Source organism: Ornithorhynchus anatinus, chromosome 10 (assembly GCF_004115215.2).
Source record: "Ornithorhynchus anatinus isolate Pmale09 chromosome 10, mOrnAna1.pri.v4, whole genome shotgun sequence".
In the NCBI taxonomy this organism is placed as follows: Eukaryota; Metazoa; Chordata; class Mammalia; order Monotremata; family Ornithorhynchidae; genus Ornithorhynchus; species Ornithorhynchus anatinus.
The window spans coordinates 42,590,027-42,609,900 of record NC_041737.1 but is presented as its reverse complement, the minus strand read 5'-3'; the positions used below and the strand labels follow the sequence as shown (position 1 = coordinate 42,609,900).

General features: G+C 45.4%; 2 protein-coding genes and 1 non-coding gene across 7 annotated transcripts in view; 1 reads left to right on the top strand and 2 right to left on the bottom strand.

Annotated features, from left to right (window-relative positions):
- Positions 1 to 13,095, top strand: part of AASS (aminoadipate-semialdehyde synthase) — a 43,755-nt gene extending 30,660 nt beyond the window's left edge. Inside the window, exons 18-24 of one of the 2 annotated variants that reach the window (XM_029073636.1) lie at positions 2,071 to 2,211; positions 3,795 to 3,962; positions 6,775 to 6,870; positions 8,236 to 8,351; positions 10,151 to 10,239; positions 11,466 to 11,642; positions 12,435 to 13,095. In XM_029073636.1, coding sequence (XP_028929469.1) covers positions 2,071 to 2,211; positions 3,795 to 3,962; positions 6,775 to 6,870; positions 8,236 to 8,351; positions 10,151 to 10,239; positions 11,466 to 11,642; positions 12,435 to 12,553 — 906 coding nt within the window. In that variant the 3' untranslated portion in view covers positions 12,554 to 13,095. The remainder of the gene's footprint in view (positions 1 to 2,070; positions 2,212 to 3,794; positions 3,963 to 6,774; positions 6,871 to 8,235; positions 8,352 to 10,150; positions 10,240 to 11,465; positions 11,643 to 12,434) is intronic. The other variant, XM_029073635.2, reaches the window with a different exon arrangement.
- Positions 13,096 to 17,544: 4,449 nt separating this feature from the next.
- On the bottom strand, positions 17,545 to 17,682 carry LOC114814925. The gene has a single exon (XR_003762720.1). It is a non-coding gene; the product is annotated as a small nucleolar RNA SNORA7 (small nucleolar RNA).
- A 946-nt stretch (positions 17,683 to 18,628) lies between these two features.
- PTPRZ1 (protein tyrosine phosphatase receptor type Z1) overlaps positions 18,629 to 19,874 on the bottom strand; it is a 163,588-nt gene continuing 162,342 nt past the window's right edge. For all 4 annotated transcript variants that reach the window (XM_029073263.1, XM_029073264.1, XM_029073265.1 and 1 more), the window contains one exon: positions 18,629 to 19,532. In XM_029073263.1, the coding sequence (XP_028929096.1) occupies positions 19,392 to 19,532 (141 nt within the window). In that variant the 3' untranslated portion in view covers positions 18,629 to 19,391. The remainder of the gene's footprint in view (positions 19,533 to 19,874) is intronic.

Below are 19,874 nucleotides of genomic sequence, written 5' to 3'. Positions count from 1 at the left end.
AGCAAAAGCAGTGGTATTTATTGAGCATTTACTTTGTGCAGGAGACTGTATGAAGTGCATGGTGAAAGTACAATAGTATTAGTAGACACAATCCCTGCTCTCAGAGCTTTACAAATTTAGCCTGTCCGTATTTTAGGACATCTACAAATAGTGTTTCCCACCCTATGTGTCATTCTCACAATACTATTAACTGTTACCTGATTGGCTGATGGACATTAATAGTAACATTTATAGGGGTGTTTCACTGTAGTGAGCACTCAGATATCTCATCTGTAAAAATGGGGATTGAGACTGTGAGCTCCACATGGGACAGGGACTGTGTCCAACTCGATTTGCTTGTATCCGCCCCATGTTTAATATAGTGCCTGCCACATAGTAAGCTCTTAACAAACACTATCGTTAGTATTACAGAATAAAGAAGGGACACATTTCCCCCCCTGCCCAAGAAACATACACTCTAATGGAGGAAACATAATTGGCTAAAGTGCTTCCCTATTTTGGTTTGATGCTAAGATTTTCATTTTGTTAGGGGATATGAAAGACTCCCTGAGCAGTGTGATCCCCAGCACCTAATTCCAGACCACTTGGAACAGGATTGGTGATTTAAAAGAAAATTGATTAGAATGTATTGAAAGTAGACACACCAGAAGTTATCTGGGAATCACCTGCCTGACTGAAAGACTCCCTTCCCTTTGGGGTCAAATTGGGATTAGGGGTTATTTCATTTCTGAGAAGGAAACTCTTCTCCCCGAACTCTCAGTCTTGAGCACTGTCAGGCTTGAGGAAAGCACTGGGAAGGTTTTCTTTCAAAGGCCAAGGATGAAGCTGACCATCAAGGGTCAGGCAATAATGAATGCTCCAGTTTCTGATCAGGTGATCATATTTTAAAAATCATAATTAGTAGTCAGAGTTTCTGGATCAATCCTTAGGGAAAAACCAGGGTGAGTTTAAAGTTGGTTTTATCCTTCTAAACAGCCCCAGGGGAAAATCTGTTAGAGACATCTTAGAGGAAAAGCTCCCAAATATTTCTGGGAGAGTCTGTCTTCCTGAGGTCTGAGAAGTAGTGGGACTTGCCATGGTCTTGGGCAAACTACTTAGCTTTTCTCTTCATTTGGACGGGGAACTTATCAAGTCTGTTATATTGTCCTCTCCTAAGCACTTAGTAAAGTGCCCTACACACAGTAAGCACTAAATAAATACAACTGATTAATCGATAAAATGGGGATAAAACATCAATTCTCCCTCTTGCTTACACTGTAAATCCCTTGCTGGGCAGAGACTGTGTCTCCTCTGCCTATATGATATCTTCCCCAGTGCTTAGTCCAGTAAGTGCTTAATAAAATGCCGTTATTATTATCGTTGGCAGTGAAATACTCATTATCTTTACAATGCTGTAGGGTCATTGCACGTTTCACTAGGAATTTTGAAGGGGGTTCGGTTTCATTTAACGCATAGTACAGTGCCGCACACAGTAAGTGCTCAATAAGTATGAACGAATGAATAGTGCCGAATAGTGTGAATGAATTATACATCTGTTTCAACTAGTCGTATCTATTGATTTTCCCCCTGTAATCTCATTCCTGCATATACTGGTGACATAATCTATCCATGCCAATGTCCAGGTTAGTTTTCTGAAAGTCTCTCAAGGGGCCAAAGCAGCCACCAAAAATGGATATTCCAGAAATGATGACTTGGTGGCATCATTCCTTATGGGTTTTTTTTAATGGAATTTGAGCACTTACTTTTTGCCCAACACTGTACTAAGTGCTGGGGTAGATACAGGATAATCAGGTTGGACACAGTCCATGTCCCACATGGGGCTCACAATCTTAATTTCCATTTTATAGATGAAATAACTGAGTTCCAGAGAAGCTAAGTGACTTTCCCAAGGTCACATAGCAGATAGGTAGCAGATCCGGGGGATAGAATCCAGGTCCTTCTGACTCCCAGGCCCATGCTCTATCCACTAGGTCACACTGCTTCTCCATTATGCCTTCATTTCTGTGGCTTTATAGTTGAATTGTCTCCTGTAACCTACTGATTGTAGAATTTATGTAACTTTCTTTACAGATCGAGTCTTACATTTCTTTCTGTGGTGGACTGCCAGCCCCAGAACACTCAAACAACCCCTTGCGGTACAAGTTTAGCTGGAGTCCTCTGGGCGTTCTTCTGAACATCATTCAGCCGGCCACGTACCTGCGCAATGGAAAGGTGAATCCACAATGCTTTCAGAACCACTTGCATCTTCGGGGACAGTCGTGCTGGCTGAACAATCCCACTTTTGGGTTTTGGGATTTGTCTTTGCACATGGTTTTTCGGACCTTGAGCATCCCAGACGCATCTGTGTTTGTCTGGATAGAGACAATCCCTGCCCAATAACGGGCTCACAGTCTAAATGGGGGAGACAAACAGCAAAGCAAAACAACAAAACAAAACAACATCATCAAGATAAATAGAATCATAGATATGTACACATCATTAATAAAATAGAGTAGTGAATAATACATACAAATATGCACAGTGCTGAGGGGAGGGGAAGGGGGAAGAGCAGAGGGTGGGAGAAGGGGGAATGGGGAGGGGAGGAGGAGCAGAGGGAAAGGGGGGGCTTAGTCTGGAAAGGCCTTCTAGAGGAGGTGAGCTCTCAGTAGGGCTTTGAAGAGGGGAAAAGAGTTAGTTTGGCAGATATGAGGAGGGAGGACATTCCAGGACAGCGGTAGGGCGTGGGCCAGGGGTCAACGGGACAGGCACGACCGGGGCACTGTGAGGAGGTGAGTGGCAGAGGAACGGGGTGTATGGGTTGGGCAGTAGAAAGAGAGAAGGGAGGTGAGGTAGGGGGCAAGGTGATGGAGAGCTCTGAAGCCAAGAGTGAGGAGTTTTTTGTTTCGTGTGAAGGTTTGTTTCGTGTGAAGGTTGATAGGCAACCACTGGAGGTTTTTGAGGAGGGGAGTGACATGCCCAGAGCATTTCTGTAGGAAGACGATCTGGGGAGTGTAATGAAGAATAGACTGGAGTGGGGAGAGACAGGAGGAAGGGAGATCAGAGAGGAGGCTGACACAATAATCCAGCCGGGATATTATGAGAGCTTATACCACCATGTAGCGGTTTGGATGGAGAGGAAAGGGCGGATAATGGTGATATTGTGACGGTGAGACCGGCAGGTGTTGGTGATGGATTGGATGTGTGGGGTGAATGAGAGAGCAGAGTCAAGGATGACACCAAGGTTGTGGGCCTATGAGACGGGAAGGATGGTAGTGCCGTTCAAAGTGAAAACGTCTCCCCAGCTTTCCATTTTTTCAGTCTCTCTGTTGCATGGAACACTCTTGGAGTGGTGGCCCCTATCCGGCACTTTTTCTCCTGGAAAGTAAACCACCAAAACAGGCCTGCCCAAGGCCTGCCCATAGCCCACCCAAACATTTTGAGCTTAGAAAGGATTTTGGGGTTGGGGGAAAGGACACATGAGCTTAATGTCACATGTCCTCAAAGTCAGAGGTGACATCTTCTCTTGATAATAACATTCTCAAGAACATCCTTCACTCAGAAAACCAAAATGTTCAGCATATGATGGACAACCTTAGCCTTGTGTGTAGCTGAAAGTCCAATGTCAGAGATACTTTTCAATCAGTAGTAGTAAAGGATGAAAATTTGACTTATTTTTTGCAACCAGTTTGTTACCAGTATAGCTGAGTTACAGATGGGTTAGGGAAGAAACTGTTTCCATGGCTGGGGGATATTCTTTTTTTCTGACTTGTACGATTGTTCGACCTGTCCTTGTTCTTGTGTATATCATGCTTCAGATTGTGAATGTGGAAGGTGGCTTATCTTTCTTGGATTCTGTTGCTTCCATGGACTATTTCCCGGGATTAAATTTGGAAGGCTACCCAAACAGAGATAGCACAAAGTACGCTGAGATTTATGGCATCCAATCTGCTCACACTCTGTTGAGAGGGACTTTGAGGTATAAGGTAAGCCACTGTATCCAACATCCTGCATGATAGCTTTCTTGTTGTGGTATCTTCTATTTGTGTCTCTGTCTGTGTGCCAGATTCTGCCCAGGAAGCAGGATTTGGTGACGATTTAAGAGTTGTGAATGTCCTCACTATCCTGATGAGGGCCATCAGAGCACTGCCTGTATTGTATCAAGCTTATTGGAGGTATTTCCTGGAACACTGCACATGCCACCAAACTAAAGAGCTCCATGCTGCTCTGCAGAGGCTGAGTGGATCCCTACACTCTCTGACGAATGATGAAAATAATCACTGTGGTATTTGCTAAATGCTTACTATGTGCCAAACACTGTTCTAAGCACTGGGAAAGATACAAGGTAATCATGTTGGACACAGGCCCTGTCCCATGTGGGGCTCACAGTCTTGATCCCCTTTTTACAGATGAGGGAACAGAGGCACAGGGAAGTTAAGTGACTTGTCCAAGGTCACACAGCAGACGTAGCAGAGCTGGAATTAGAACCCACGTCCTCTGACTCCCAGGCCCGTGTTCTTTCCACTACACCATGCTGAAGGTGGCTCCGCCCTCATCACAATCTGGGCGGGAATCCTGGGAAAAATCTTCCCCTCACCATCAGTGGGGAGGCTAGTGAAGTGTGATAGCTCTGAAAATTAGAAGAGAAACAATGTGGCCTAATGAAAGAGCATGGGCCTGGGAGTCAGAGGATGTGGGTTCTAATCTTGTCTCATCCAGCTGCCTCTGTGACCTTGGGCAAGTCACTTCAAATCTATGTGCCTCCATTTCCTGTCTATTAAATGGTGATTCATTCAATAGTATTTATTGAGCGCTTACTCTGTGCAGAGCACAAAGCCTGTTCTCCCTCATGCTGAGACTGTGGGCCAGGGACTGTGTCCAGCCTTATTACCTGGTATCTACCCCAGCGCTTAGGACAATTTTTGACACATAGTGAGTGCTTAACAAATACAGTGGGAAGAGCTAGGGAGACTGGTAAAGCTCTTCTAGTCCCAGGGAGGTTTTCTTGTAGGGAGGGTCAGAGGTCACTAGACAGAGTGCTAAGCAGGGGGTGAAAATGGAGCAGGGATTTTAATGGGATGAAGAGTAGGGAGAGACAACAATCTATCAACTCTATTGTACTTTCCCAAGCACTTAATGTAGGGATCTGCATACAGTAAGCAACATGGCCTAGCGGAAAGAGCATGGGCCTGGGAGCCAAAGGACCTAGGTTCTAATCCCAGCTCCCTCCCTTATCTGTTCTGTGACCTTGGGCAATTAAGACACTTAATTCCTTTGTGCCTTAGTTTCCTCAATTGTAAAATGGGGATTAAATCCCTCTCTGCTCATGCTATGAGCCATTGTGGGCAGGCCCTCTGTCCAACTTGAATATCTTATTTCTGCCCCAGTGGTTAGTACAGTGCCTGGCACATAGTAAGTGCATAACAAATATTATTATAATTATTATTAGCTCAACAAATACTCTTCAGTGAACTTCAATGAGCAATTAGGTGAGAAAGATACCATTTTGGGCCTTTTACCGATCTGATTGGAAACTCTCAGGTTTTTTCAGAGCCTTGGGATGAGGAAGTCAGGAAGTCCACGTCAAAAAGCTGCAGGGGTGATGGCCCCGTCATCCTTGGGCCATTAGAAGCCTGAATAATTCTAAGGTGGGGGGAAGGATGAGGAAGATTGTCAGAGGAGCAACTGCCCACAACATTATTGTAGGCAGGAAATGTTCTTCCTAGCTGTTATATTGTATTCCCTCAAGTGCTTAGGACAGTGTTCTGCACACTCTGGAACAGGTCATCTAACTGCTCCTAAAAATAGCAGTGGGACATTAAGTGGCAGATGACAAACACTTCTTTGAGCGCAGCATGTATCAGAGAAGTACTGAGGAGGCGAAGACTTCTGTGCTATATTTTTGTTGATAAAACAGCATTTGGGACAACCCAAAAGCTTGGACTGTAAGTGCTGTTGAGTAGGTTTGTCTGGCAAGAGAGGTTGACACAACCAGTATGGGTCAGTTGATAATAGCCAACTGCCCAGCAACCCTCCCTCCTTTTCTTCTGTCCCCCTTCACAGTCCCCCTGACAGTCCCTGTGGCTCCAGGCATAGCAGTGGGAGAGAGGTGGGGTTCCCTCTACCTCTTTGGTGTGGTCTCAAGATTGATTTTGGTTTGGTTATGTCGAGTTTCCAGCCCAAGGTCCCAAAGCCACGTGTGACCTCAAGTCGGACTGAGCAGCAAGAACTATGTTTGAGTTCACCCATTCCCTCAGCTTATTCTCTGTCACGTTATGAAAGTTTGTGACCTGGTTTAATCACTAAACTGCTGATACTGAGTTAAAGCCAATAGCCTTTTCTAGACCAGCCTAATCTTCTCTGGAGCCAGAACTGCTGTTGGCCAAACCTTGGGTTAAATTCTCCAGGAGAGCATGGACCCTGGTTGGGAATATTCTCTTCTCCTGCAGGATGTTGCAACCTTTGTGACTCGCAGAGACTCCTTCTGGGAAAACAGAAAGAGAATAAGTGCCTCAAGGCTTGGCTTTTGCTTCACTTCACCTTTTCCCAACATTGATTACAGTGCTCTGCACCCAGTAGATGCTCTGTGCTTGATTGATTGTAATTGTCCAACACCATGCTCTGGACCCATTAGTTGAGTGGCTGAGTTAGAGTTTGCTTTAGAATGAGGGGGTGATGGGTATTTTTGCCGATTTGCTAGATGAGTAGGGAAGATGGCTGCCTCCAACCCAGGAAAACCTCCTTCTTTCAAGTAGAAAAAGGTATTGTTCATGGCCCTCTCCTTTTGGCTTGTTTCAGGGATATGCCAAGGCATTGAGTGGATTTGTGAAGTTGGGACTGATCAACAAAGATCCATGTCCAGCCCTTTCTCCTGATGCCCCTCCTGTCACCTGGGTAAGTTTAGGCCATGGTTGTCTTAAGCTTCTGGGGGAGACTCTGGTGGTGGGACTGGTTGGGGTTAACCAGTCTGATTACGGCCTCCCTTTGGCTGCTTGTGAGACTGATGTGCCAATTTCCAGGGTGCTTCAAAGATGGCAACCACGTATATTGCAAGGAGCAGAGTTTCATGTGTGACCTTGGGCAAGTCACTTAACTGCTCTGGGCCTCAGTTGTCTCATCTGTAAAGTGGTGATTGAATACCTGTTCTCTTTTTCTACTGCAAGCCCTTTGTGGGACAAGGGACTGTGTGTGACCTGGTTATCTTATTTCTGCCCCAGCACTAAGTACAGTGCTCAGTGCACAGTAGGCACTTAACAAATAGCACAGTTATTGTTGTAGTTATTATTTTGGGGCCTGGGATTCTCCAGCGGCTCTGCTTCAGCCCACCGGAGGATGGCAGAGGAGCATCCCAAGACTCTGGTTCTTCCTCAGAATGAGCCTGATTCTCCCACCCAGATGTTTTGAGGGAGTCTCAGGGGGTCACTTAGGGATGCAGCAGTGATGAAGCCCTCTACCCCTTCTCCCCTACCCCCCGGCTCCCACCTTTCCATTTGAAACTGTTTCAAGGGAAGAGTCACTCTCTGACAGCAGTAGTTTATGGGATTGTCTGTTAAATCCCTTGCCTACTTCACCCTTTTCTTGGGCGCAGTAAGGAGGTGATGGTAGAGATGGAGTGGCAGTGGGCATTCCAACAGCTCACCTTGCTTCTCCAGCCGACCCCCCAAATACTGCTGCAGGAACACCCCAGGGGTGTTGGGAGGCAGAAGTGGGACGGGTGTCTGCTCCGGGCCTTCTATGGGATCACAGTGCCAGTTCTAGTCAGTACAGTGGTGGGAGGGGAACAAGGGGCAGAATTTGGCCTTGTTGATTCAGAGATGATCAGGAAGGCAGGAAGCCTGTTTCTAGGAAACAAGTAGAGAAGCAGCATGGCTTAGTGGAAAGAGCACGGGCTTGGAAGTCAGAGGTTCTAATCCTGGCTCCACCACTTGTCTGTTATGTGAACTTGGACAAGCCACTTAACTTCTCTGTGCCTCAGTTACCTCATCTGTAAAATGGGGATTAAGACTGTGAGCCCTAGTTGGGACAACCTGATTACCTCGTATCTAGCCCAGGGTTTAGAACAGTGCTTGGCACACAGTAAGCGCTTAAATACCATAATTATTATTATTGAGTGAGAAATCTAGGAGAAGAACTCTGGGAATAGAACTTGGATTTAGTTGGGTTGGTGAGTGTTTTTGACCCTTTTAATAGTACGTTAGAGGGTCTGAACCAGAAGTCTTCAGCCGGTCGGTTGATATGTTTCCCTTTTTTTGGAACCAGAAAGAGCTGCTCTGTGGAATGGTTGGAATTGCCCCTTCCTCTGGGAGGGATATTCTGAAGGATGCCGTCTACGAGAAATTGGGCCGAGACGACGCTCAACTGGAGGCCGTGGAGTGGTAGGGCCCTTCAGCAAATTTCCCTTTCCTTGGGGTCGCCAGAGAGTGCGGACATGGCTGGGCCACTGCCGGGTGGACCCAACCAACCCCTGGACTGCATCTTCCCCTCCAGTTCATCGCTCCGTCTGGACGTGGGTGACAAGTGACCAATCTTAACCTTGGGAAAGCACGCGGGCAGTTCTGCCAAGGAGAGCTTCATGAGCTCAGCATCATGGGCCCTGCCCTTGGAGGTTGGAGTGTCGAGACAGGGACTTACCCCAGGTGTTGTGGGATGGGGAGTGTTTGGAACCTGATTTCCAGTAAGAGCTGCTGTGCTGGGACTCTTGCTGGCCACATAGAAGTAGTTGCTGATGACCCTTGGTTAGGTAACTGCATTGGTTAAATTCTGGAAAAACCAAATCAAAGCCAAAACCAGAAACCCTGTTTGCTTCAAGCTCTGCTTTCTGGGTTAATAATAGTAATAATAATAATAATAATGATGATCGTATTTTTTAAGCACTTACTATGTGCCAGACACTATTCCAGGCGCTGGGGTAAATACAAGCTAATCAGGTTGAACACCAGTCCCTGTCCCATATAGGTGAGGACACTGAGGCACAGAGAAGTGAAGTGACTTGCCCAAAGTCACACAGCAGACAAGTGGCGGAGCTGGGATTAGAACGCATGTCCTTTAAACTCTCTGTCCCATGCTCTATTTACTAGGCCATGCTGCTTTGGCGCACAAGGTTTGAATCTTGTGCCCCAAAGCCCTAGAAACCTTTAGGTAAAATGCAGAGAAGAGCCACACTGGGAGGATTTTAATGTTTTAGCTTAAGTCATTTTAATAACTTCTCCTACAAAATGTCCATTGGAAATGCCCATAGTTGTCAGTTACCAGGGCCACCTCCCCCAATCCTCCAGGGACCCCATGGTCTCCCAGAGACACCAAGTCAATAGTCATCCACGCTAGCAAGGCCCGGCCCAGAGTCCCACTCTCTTATTCCCTTTTTCCCTGAATTCCCAACAAGAAGCATGCGTTCCCATCCCCTGCCCTGCCGGAGCTGAGTGACTGGGTGGTGGTGTGTGTTGATCTTCTCTTATGTGTATTCTCATGGTTGGTGTGGAGAAAGTGACCAGAACCCTGCTGGTAGGCAAAATGAGTCAGACTGCACCCACCTGAAGTAGCCAGTGCCCCTCTTGCAGTGGCTCTCAGGCTGGCCTTAGTAGGCCAGATGTGGTTGACAAGGCTCTGAGGGCTCTGTTTCTTGCCAAGGCAAAGACTGAGGTTGCAGTCTATCACCATTGGAGTTTGTCCTAAGGGGTGAAGCCTGTACTCGGGCCACTTGCCTCTCCCTTGGTCCCCAGGATTAGAGACATTGGGGTAGTGGGGTTAAGAAGTTCTATGGCAGGTGATGGCTACTCACAGGCCTGAGGGGTCCACCATCCCCTGTAAAACCTAAAAGCCGGTGGCATTTTGAGGAACCAGGGTAGGCCTCCACATCTGGGCTACCCACTTAAGCCAGCGAGGAATTCTCGTGCTCTAATTTGTCTTTGAAAGAAATGACAGATTTCAGATCAAAAGAACTATTTTTGTGCCATTTCTTGGAACTGGTGACTCTGTGATGTTCTCTGGGAGAGACACAGAATGTTTACCCGAAGCTAAGCTGCTATTCTGAAATTCATGCAACACTGCAGTTAAGAGAACAAAGTCAAATCTAGCCTCCCGGGGCCCAAGTTCCCAGCATGTCTGAGGGCCCTGAAATGTGAGGAACTGGCTAACTATGGGTATGCACTAAAACCCCACCTTCTCTCACCTCCAGGTTTGGCTTACTCGGAGACGAACAGGTTCCCAGAGCAGAATCTATTGTGGATGCATTCTCTAAGCATTTGGTGATGAAGCTGTCCTATGGTATGGGTTTCTCAGAGGGCTTGGTGGGACTTGAAGGAACTCCTGGCCTCCAGGAGATATGCAGGAGTACATAATAAATGCCATTGATCGATTGATTTATACAGCAGGATTGGGGGCAGCCGATGGATCAGGGAAAAGTAGCCACTGGTCTGTATCTTTCAAGAAGGCAGATTGAGACAGTGTTGCAGGAATGGTAAGGCCTGAAGAGTGGGCTAAGCTGAGGGAGGGGGTCGGGTTAAGCTGTGGGACCGGACCCAGGGCAGCGAGGTGTTGGTGGAGCCCGGCACTGAAATGAGAACAAATTGATCTGGCCAGGTGGCCAATGGTCTGGGCTGGCTGCAGACAAGGTGGGCTGGTCCATCTTGGGAAGCTGTTTAGGAGGGGACTCCTTGCAGGAGAAACAGGATAGTCACAAGTAGTTGTCCTCTCAGGATTGGGAATAGACACACAGGAATTGTCAGAAAGGTTGGGCCTAGGGGACAGCCTCAGTCAACCAGCCAAAGGAGCGGGCTCTAAGAATCAAGGGCTTATCTGGAGACGGGCTGAAGATGGGGGCTTGCCAGATGTGGCTGGAAACCTCTCGGGGTAGAGGGCTCTTGGACACCTGAAACTGCACGATACTGCCAGGAGTGTGCTTGGGGGAGGAAAGGTTTTGGAGACCCACTAGGGATGTAGGGGGGAATCATGTCTACTTACTCTCTTGTACTCTCCCAAGCATTTAGTACAGTTTTCTGCATACAGTAAGTGCTTAATAAATACCACTGATGGATTGACTTTACATGGCATGGATCTGAGTTAAAGCTAAACCAGATGGCTATTGTGAGAACTTGGCTTCCTACTGAGCAAGATATCTTCTTTTAGAGAGAAACAAAGGAAAGCCAAGACATTCAGTCTTAGAAATCTCTGTTATTGGGCCAGGGAGAGATACAAATCATTGTTGGGGGAAGGAGAATCTGAAATCTGAAATGAGGCTGTGTCCATTCATTCATTCGTATTTATTGAGCGCTTACTGTGTGTAGAGCATTGTACTAAGTGCTTGGAAAAGTACAGTACAACAATAAACAGTGACATTCTCTGCCCACAATGGGCTCACAGTCTAGAGGGAGGAGAGATGGCAGTTGGGGCCAAGATGAAGTCCTTCGAAATGGAAAAGGGTTAAATTGAGAAGAATGATATTTGAGGGCACATTCTCTGTAAGTTCTTAAATTTTGTTTTCTTCTTTTTAGGTCCTGGAGAGAAAGATATGATCCTGATGAGAGATAGCTTTGGCATTCGCCATCCTTCTGGCCACTTGGAAGACAAAACCATTGATCTGGTAGTGTATGGTGACGTCAATGGTTTTTCTGCCATGGCTAAGACTGTGGGCCTGCCAGCAGCTATGGCTGCCAGGATGCTGTTGGATGGTAAGAGCTTGGTGTCAATACCACCCTCTCTCATTCCCGCCCAGGTCTCGGTACTGGCAGGAGCGACAGTGTCAAGTTTCAGTAGCGACTGGGTTGGGCAAGGGTTGTGGGATATTTAAATACCCAGTTGGTTGGCCCCATGGACATAGGCCAAGTGGATAACATAGGGCCCATGAAGGGATTGTTTCGGGGGCCCTGAATTATCGAGTTGGACCATCTATGTGGAACAAATCACCGATTCACACTGCCATCCCCGGGCTGAGCTAGCTACCGAAATGTCCAATGTATATAGACTGAGTTGGTTCACAGCAGCTTCCTGATTGGATGCTCAGAGATGACAGTGTACATTCTACTTGTCATTGCCAACTTCCTCAATAGGACAGCACTTCGTCTCCTCCCTCCCCTCCCACCCGACTCTCCATCTAGCTGCACATCTTCACCTGAAATTCACTCCTAGTGGATCCAGTCCAGTCAATGAATGGACTTTGTCAAAACTACAAGTGAACTAATCTCTTGGGGAGAGAACACCAGAAAGAAAATATGCACTGTGTGATCCCATACAGTTTATAGTGGAGATGCAGGGCATGGGGTGGGTGGCCCTGGGTAGGGCTTCCCCCGACCTATCCCTGCCAGTGATTGTGAGAACAGAGCAGGAACAGGACCCAAAGCCCTCAGTGCTTCCTGTAGCCAGGACAGAGTGTGTGCAATGGGAATTCAGGGAACCTCCAACCCGCATGTTCCAAATTCCAAACTGGCAGTTGAAGTTTTTGATGACTTTGTTTCTTCTTCTAGGGGAGATTCAAGCCAAAGGCCTGGTGGGTCCATTTACAAAGGAAATTTATGGCCCGATCCTGGAGCGCATTAAAGCAGAAGGCATCATATATAATAGTCACAGCACCATCAAGCAATAACCGTGAGCCCCAGCGGGGGACTGTATGTCCATCAGGCATCCCAACTCTAAACCTTTTCTGAGCCTTTGGGCCATAAACGTGTCCACTTGGGACACGTTTTCTTTAGTAATGGAAAATGACGTCTCTATTGAGAACCTTCAGTAGTGCAGTATTGATGAAAAATGTAAAATTCAATTCTTTGAGGAAGGGGGGGAACGTCTTTAATTCAGGTGTTTCTTTCCAAGGGTGTTTACAGTGGGAATGAATGGGCCACTGCCATTAATTTATTGTCCTCCCCTGTGCCTTTAAAGAATGTATTTCCCATTTATGGGCAGGTGCAGATCAAATGTCAACGTTTTAACCTTGAGAATTCAATGTGTAGCCCTATTTTTGTACATTTCCAGTTGCTAAAATGAAAGCCTTTCAGTCTGCCCACTCACCCATGAAATGAAGCGATTTTGTAATCTTTATTTTAAGATGCATGTGTTAATGAGCATTGGACCTGAACTGTTTTCTCCCAGTATTGGCAAAAAAAAATAAATACCAGCTACTTTACAAACAAAGCTAGTTTTACGTTTCCATCTTTAGAATCCCAAAGTCATATCATTTAGAATTGAAAGCAGAGGCTGTTTGACTGCTCCCGAATGCGTGCAAGACTCTGCCGCTGAAGATGCAAAGTGAGAAAAGACAAGAGTTCTTGTGTCAGTTGATGGAGAGGGTATTTTGAAGGAGAAGCATGAGCATTGCCCTAACATGTCTTCAGCCCCAGGGTGAAGACATCTGGGAACCAGGCTTCTCCTTGCCTGGGTCCCAACTTCAACGTGTGGTTAAGACCCAACTTATCAAGTGTCTATTTCAGCCACTGGTCCAAATTTCTGAGGGTCCCTGAAAGATAGGATTTTTGAGGATCAGAAAAGGGTCATTTTGGTGTCCATCTTCACAGTCAGAAAGGAGGTGCCTCCTGGACATTTGAAGTAATAATTGGGAAGACATGAGAACAAATGGGCCAATCGTCAGTTTAGATCCATCTAGGTGAGTCTAAAATTTTAGGAGGCAAAGCATATGGCCTTTTGCAGGGCAAATCAAGGCAGAGCAATTTAATTCCTTGTAGGATATAAGGACAAGTCATAGAGATCAGGGAAGTGAACCTTTTATTCTGCATTGTTTGGTTTCCTAAGTGGGGTAGTGTTGATCATCTTTTAAAGAGGCGGTGGTGATACTGAAGAAGGTGCAGGGAAGACTGACAAAAATCTTTCTTAATTATAATAAAAATAATAGTGGTATTTAAGTGCTTACTATGTGCCAGGGACTGTACTAAGTCCTGGGGCAAATACAAGGTAGTTGGGTTGGATTCAGTCCCTGTCCCACATAGGCTCACAGTATTAATCCCCATTTGACAGATGAGGTAAGTGACCAGAGAGGTTAAGTGAATTGCCCAAGGTCACACAGCAGACAAGAGGTGGAGCTGGGGTTAGACACAAGTTTTTCTGAATCCCAGGCTTGTGCTTGAGGTTGCTTATCCTAGAGAGGAGATGACTAAGAAAATACTAAATAACTAATGCCCTTCTTTGTATTTTCTCCAGCTTTGTTTTGCCCTTGCAAGGATGCGATGACTAGAGTTGCCCTTGGTATTTCAGATGCGGGCAAACCATGGTTTAAGAAGTAACACTAAATTCTGGAATTAACAAGTCCTCTGAAGACGTTGCATTCATTGTCCTGCCTGGTGGGTAAGAAGCAGTAGGTGCCATCAGGTGCCTTAGGTCCCCATAGGTTGTAAGCTCCCCCTTTAAACTTAGCTCTTTGTGGGCAGGGATTGCAACTACCCACTTTTTTCTAAGCACTGGGAAAGATTCAAGTTAATCAGTCCTTGGGCTCTTTTTGTTTTTGTCACCAAATAGTTCGTGGTTGCTGAGGTGAGGGACTCTGTGAGCATGGGTTTACTGAAGTGAAATCTTAAAACGGTCCACTGGTAGAGTGCTGGAGAAAGTCCTTTAAATATGTGGATGGTTGAGTTCATGAATCTCTAGAGGGCCAAGTGTGCTGGCCTGAGGGGAAGGCCCAATGGGGAGTAGAAATGTGCCTTCATGATGTACAGCCCTTTCCTTTTGTACCTATACTTGATAAACCAGAAGCGCTGGCCAGAGGGATGGAGTCGATCTCCTGCCTCCAACCCACACTGCGCTTCCAGCTTCAGGTTAGTGGAATGGCTGGTTTCTAGAGATTATTAGAACAGTGATTTCCCAACCTCTTTGGTATCCCATCTCTGTGTTCTGAAAAGATTCATGATCAGGAATCCTAAGATGTAGGCACATATATACTCTTCTCCCCTTCCTCTGTTCTTTCTCTCTCCCTTCCGTCCCTCTTATCTTCTGCTCCCTGCTTCTCCCCCTTCCTTCCCCCACCTTTCTCTCCCTCCACTTTCCCCTCTCTCCCTCCTTCTATCTTTTTTTCTATGGTATTAAGCATTTACTATGCATCAAGCTCTGTTCTCTATGAGGTGGAGTAGATACAAATTTTGTCAGGTTGGACACAGTATCTCTCTCATATGGGGCTCACGGTCTAAATAGAGGGGAGTAGGATTTAATCTTCATTTTATAGGATTTAATCTTCATTTTACAGTTGAGGAAACTGAGGCACAGAGAAACCAAGTGAGTTGCCCAAGGTCACACAGCAGACAAATGGCAGAGCTGGGATTAGAGTCCAGGTGCTCTGATTTATAGGCTTGGGTTTTTTCCACTAGATCATGCTGCTGCTCTTCCCCCTCTCTTCACTCTCACTCTTTCCCCTCCCTTTCTCCCCTCTTTTCCCTCCTTCCTCTGTTAGATTGGGAGATGAAATAAGGTAAGAGAGTAATTATTTGTGAAATGTTCACAGTGTGCCAAGCACTGCAGTAGATAGAAGATAATCACGTACCTCTTGGGCTCATAGTCTAAGTAGGAGGGAGAACAGATATTGAATCCCCATTTTGCAGATGAGGTAACTGAGGCACAGGGAAGTCGCGACTTACCCAGTGTCACTCAGCAGACAAGTGACAGAGCTGGGATTAGAACCCAGGACCTCTGACTCCCAGAGATTTTTCAAAAGTACAGGGAACACACCACCAAAAGCAGTGGGAAGGTTGAGAGTCAAAATAGGTCTCAGTACTGCCTGTTTCTTGTCCTAAATGGCATACATGTGAAACAAAATCTCCAGGGACAAAGAGCTGAAAGGTTATTGATTAGGCCTAGGAACTAGAGGTGAATGTTTGAGTATACATTTTCAGGTCACCCCCTCTTATTTTGGTCATCAAGGATTTTCTTATAATGAAACAGGGATTTTTAAGTGAAATGACTCTGTGTTTGTAAATTCTCCTTCCTTCTGGCTTAAGACCAGTTTATGTCATCATCAAAACTAATTTACATTGTTTGCATGCTAGAAAATTTCCCAAACAGTTGTGTGAATGCAGCCAGTGTGCCTATAGCAGGAAATGCCTATGTGTCATTTATGCAGACAAAGGATGCTTTGTCTGATCTTGCTTATTACTTTTTTGATGTTGCAAGTAAGTGACTGTGAGCCCCATGTAAGACAAGGGACTGTGTTCCAATGCCTAGAACAGTGCTTGACACAAAATAAGCCCATAGTAATTGTGGTATTTATTGAGCACTTACTTTGTAACAGGCACTATGCTATAACCTGCTTTATTAGAAAATCTCATCTGCAGGTGCTCAAGCCTGCTAATGAAGTGTCTTCAGGGTCCAGCTTTATTCGTTCATATATTCATGTAAATAAGTTCTGGCCTGCAGGTCTGAAATGATATTTGTTAAGTGCTTACTATGTACCAGGCTCTGTACTAAGCACTGGGATAGATGCAAACAAATTAGGTTGGATACAGTCCTTGTCCCACTTGAGTTTCACAGTCTGAATCCCCATTTTACAGATGAGGTAACTGAGGCACAGAAAAAGCAGACAAGTCGCAGAGGCTGGATGAGAGCCCAGGTCCTTCTGACTCTGAGGCTCATGCTCTACCCACTAGGCTATGTTGTATAAACACCATAATTATTATTGCTTTGTAGGGTAAGGAGGAGAGATCACTGATTGCAGGATGGAGAGCTGCAGTTTAGAAAAGAGAATTTGGGTCAGTTCAATGGCCCAAGTCTATATGCCTATCATAAGATGGAATGGGATCAACTCTAAAGCTTTAGAGGTTGCCATTGGGAAACGTATATTCCTTAAGGTACAGAGCATTTTCTCATGCAAACTGCTGGGCTTCCCCATCTGGAATTCCTGAGGTGTGTGTTGTGTGTGTGGGGGGTGTTATTTTGTACCCTCAGGAGTTGTGTGGAGGGGAGGAGCAGCCCATTCTGATTTCCATTCCCCAGGTCCCCAGTGCATTCCGGCTTCTGATGTGTTGAGAAGTTGGAAAGGGAAGCGAGTGGTGGCATGATTTTCCTCTCTTTCTCCTGGTCTTGGCCCCATCTCTAGCAGATGCATGATTTCAACCCCATCTAATTCTCACATAGGTATTTTTTCCTAGCCCCTAGTTCAATAGAGTTTGCTAGAAACCATTCCTACTACAGTACTGCCTTGTAAAAATCGATAGGCTAGTACCTAGGCACATACTGCCCCGCTTGTGTGCCCATTTGCCTTTTATCTGAGAATTTAGAATTGAATACCATGGACTTTTCAATCTATACTTTCAGAGGACCGGTTGGGCACAGTTATTTCTTGGCATCCTTGGCTGAAGTGGATGTTTAACATCTCGAAGTCATCTTTGATCCATAAATGACTTCTTTTGCACAGTTGACCTTGTCTTGTCTTATGCTATGGAGTCATCTCTGACCCTTAGCGACACCATGGACTCATCTCTCCCAGAATGCCCCACCTCCACCTGCAGTCGTTCTGGTAGTATAGCCATAGAGTTTTCTTAGCAAATATATGGAACTGGGTTACCACTGCTTCCTTCTATGTAGTAACTTGAGTCTTTACCCTTGACTGTCTCCCATGCTGCTGCTACGCGGCACAGGTGAGTTGTGACTTGTAGCAGATTGCCTTCCACTCACTAGCCACTGCCCAAGCTAGGAATGGAATGCATATGCCTCTGCTTGACTCTCCCTCCTGTGGTCGAGACTGGTAGAGTACTTGAAACTCTCCAGGTGTGACCCTGAGAGGGGCAAACTTGACCTAGTTTACAAAAAATTGATCTTCCTTCTGAGCTTTTTGCCTGGCTTATATCATCTTGTAAAATATAATTAGAATGTAGCTTAAGTCCTGACACGCAGTTATTAGACTCACTAAATACACTGGAGGTTGTTGAAGATTAGAGAAGATTTCTTTCTGCTAATAGTTCTTATTTTTTCCAGTTAAAAACCAATATTGTTTGGTAAAGAGATTAGCTGCAGGATTTATGCTTTCAGTACTGCAGCTTGTCAGCTTGATCAAGATGATGAGTAGGCTAGAAACCTTGGAAAACAACTTGATTCTTTAAGACCATTTCTCTAATCAGTAATCATTTTGTTCCCTGTGTACAGATGGGCTAGGAATTACTTTTTTTCCTTTTCTCATTGGCTTTAATCAGGGATATTTTCTTCCTGAAAATGTAGTTACCTTCCTCATTTGCAGTGTACCTCTCTTCACGGAAAAGGGACTAGTAAGTAATTTTGGAGAATGAGAAAAGCTCGCATCCTTTCTTTGCTGATGGGGCAAGGACAGAGGAAGAAGAGGCAGTAGGTGAAATCATTTAAGTACAGGTCAGACTGGCTTAAGTGAAGATCCTGCAGTGGGTGGGAGGGAGTTTTGGAAAGGCAAGAGGATTAAGAAAGTGCGGTAGCAGCCATAATGTCAAAGGGCAATTCTGGCCCACGCGAGACAGAGCAGGCCTTCAACAGTATGTTTTATGAATGGGCAGATGGAGAGAGGGGCCTCATTGGCATAAAGACTCCCACTGACCAGCCCCCTGCAGAAAAGTGACAGCATGGAGCTACTTGCACATCACCTCCTGCTCCAAGAAGGTGCCTGGGGTAAGTGCTGACTGGTTCGGGTTTCAAATCATGCCAACACACCACAGGTTTCATATCTACTTTTACCCCAACCGGTTAAAAACAAGGCCAAGTAGAGATGTTATTCTCATGAAAACGTCTCTTTTCAAAACAGCTGTATTCCACAAAGAGTTAAAAGTACATGCTGAAACTGAGCCAAACACTTAGATGAACCCTAAAGTATCAGAAGGCGCCTTGAAGTAGAAACAGATACCGAACTACATCATTGCAGCAATGCAGATTACACAGAACTAGAAAACTGACTCTGTAGTAAAATATAAAAATCTACAATTATAAATATAAATTTGGTCCGTGGAATCACTAGAGCAGTATTTACAGTAAGTTACGGATTATTTCTAGAGGTGAATACTGCAGATGCAAAATGGTGAATATTACAGATCACAGGGTTTTATTTACAGTCTACCATATTAAAAGTTATATTTCTAGCAAATGGGAGGTTGCTACAAATACAGCAGTAAGTCTGACACTGAAAACATTACATGTTTAGCAGCAGCCGAGAATCTGTAACATCTAGAAATGCCAACTTCAGTTAAAAGAAAAACCTTACAGTAGGAAACTAATACTGAAAAAAAACACCACAATTCCATTCTTAGAAACACTGTAAAATTCAATCAAGTTAGTTTGGACAGTATAATAAACAGATTACAAGAAGTCTTCCAAAAGGCACACGTTGTTAATGATATAAATTCAGCAATCAAATCATATGCCACAAAAGTAATTACTGTCTGGGAAGTAAACAGATTACAGAGGGACCGGACAGATTTCCCACATAACTGAAAAATGCGAAGAGCAGTGCTAGATTGCACAGATTGTGTTCTTCCAAATTAAACCAGGGACTCCAAACTCTCAGCCACATTTCCATCAGGTAAAGCTGTACCATTGCTGTCTAGAGAGGCGGATGGATTTTCCTCCTGCCTTGTGCTGACGAGACTGAGGATAGCTTTGTAGAGAAACTGGTACTGTTCCTGGAAGAGAGAAGCAGATGGATATTCAGATTGGGTGCTGTTGAGTGCAGCAATATGAACGAAGGATCATGCTGTAGTTCTTGTCACATAATGCATAGGTTCTGAATGACGACTCTCACCTAAAAGACTTGCAGGATTTGGTTCCAGATCATCTATTTTGCTCCGTAGATATTGACCTGCCGGGTATCTACTAATGCTATTTCTAGTTTCCCCTAGAGGAAAGCTGAGGAAAAGGACGGCTGCCTGCAAACCATTATAGCCCAAGGAAATAGAGAAGCAGCAATGGCCTAGATGATAGAGCACACGCCTGGGAGTCAGAAGGACCTAGCTTCTAATCCTGAC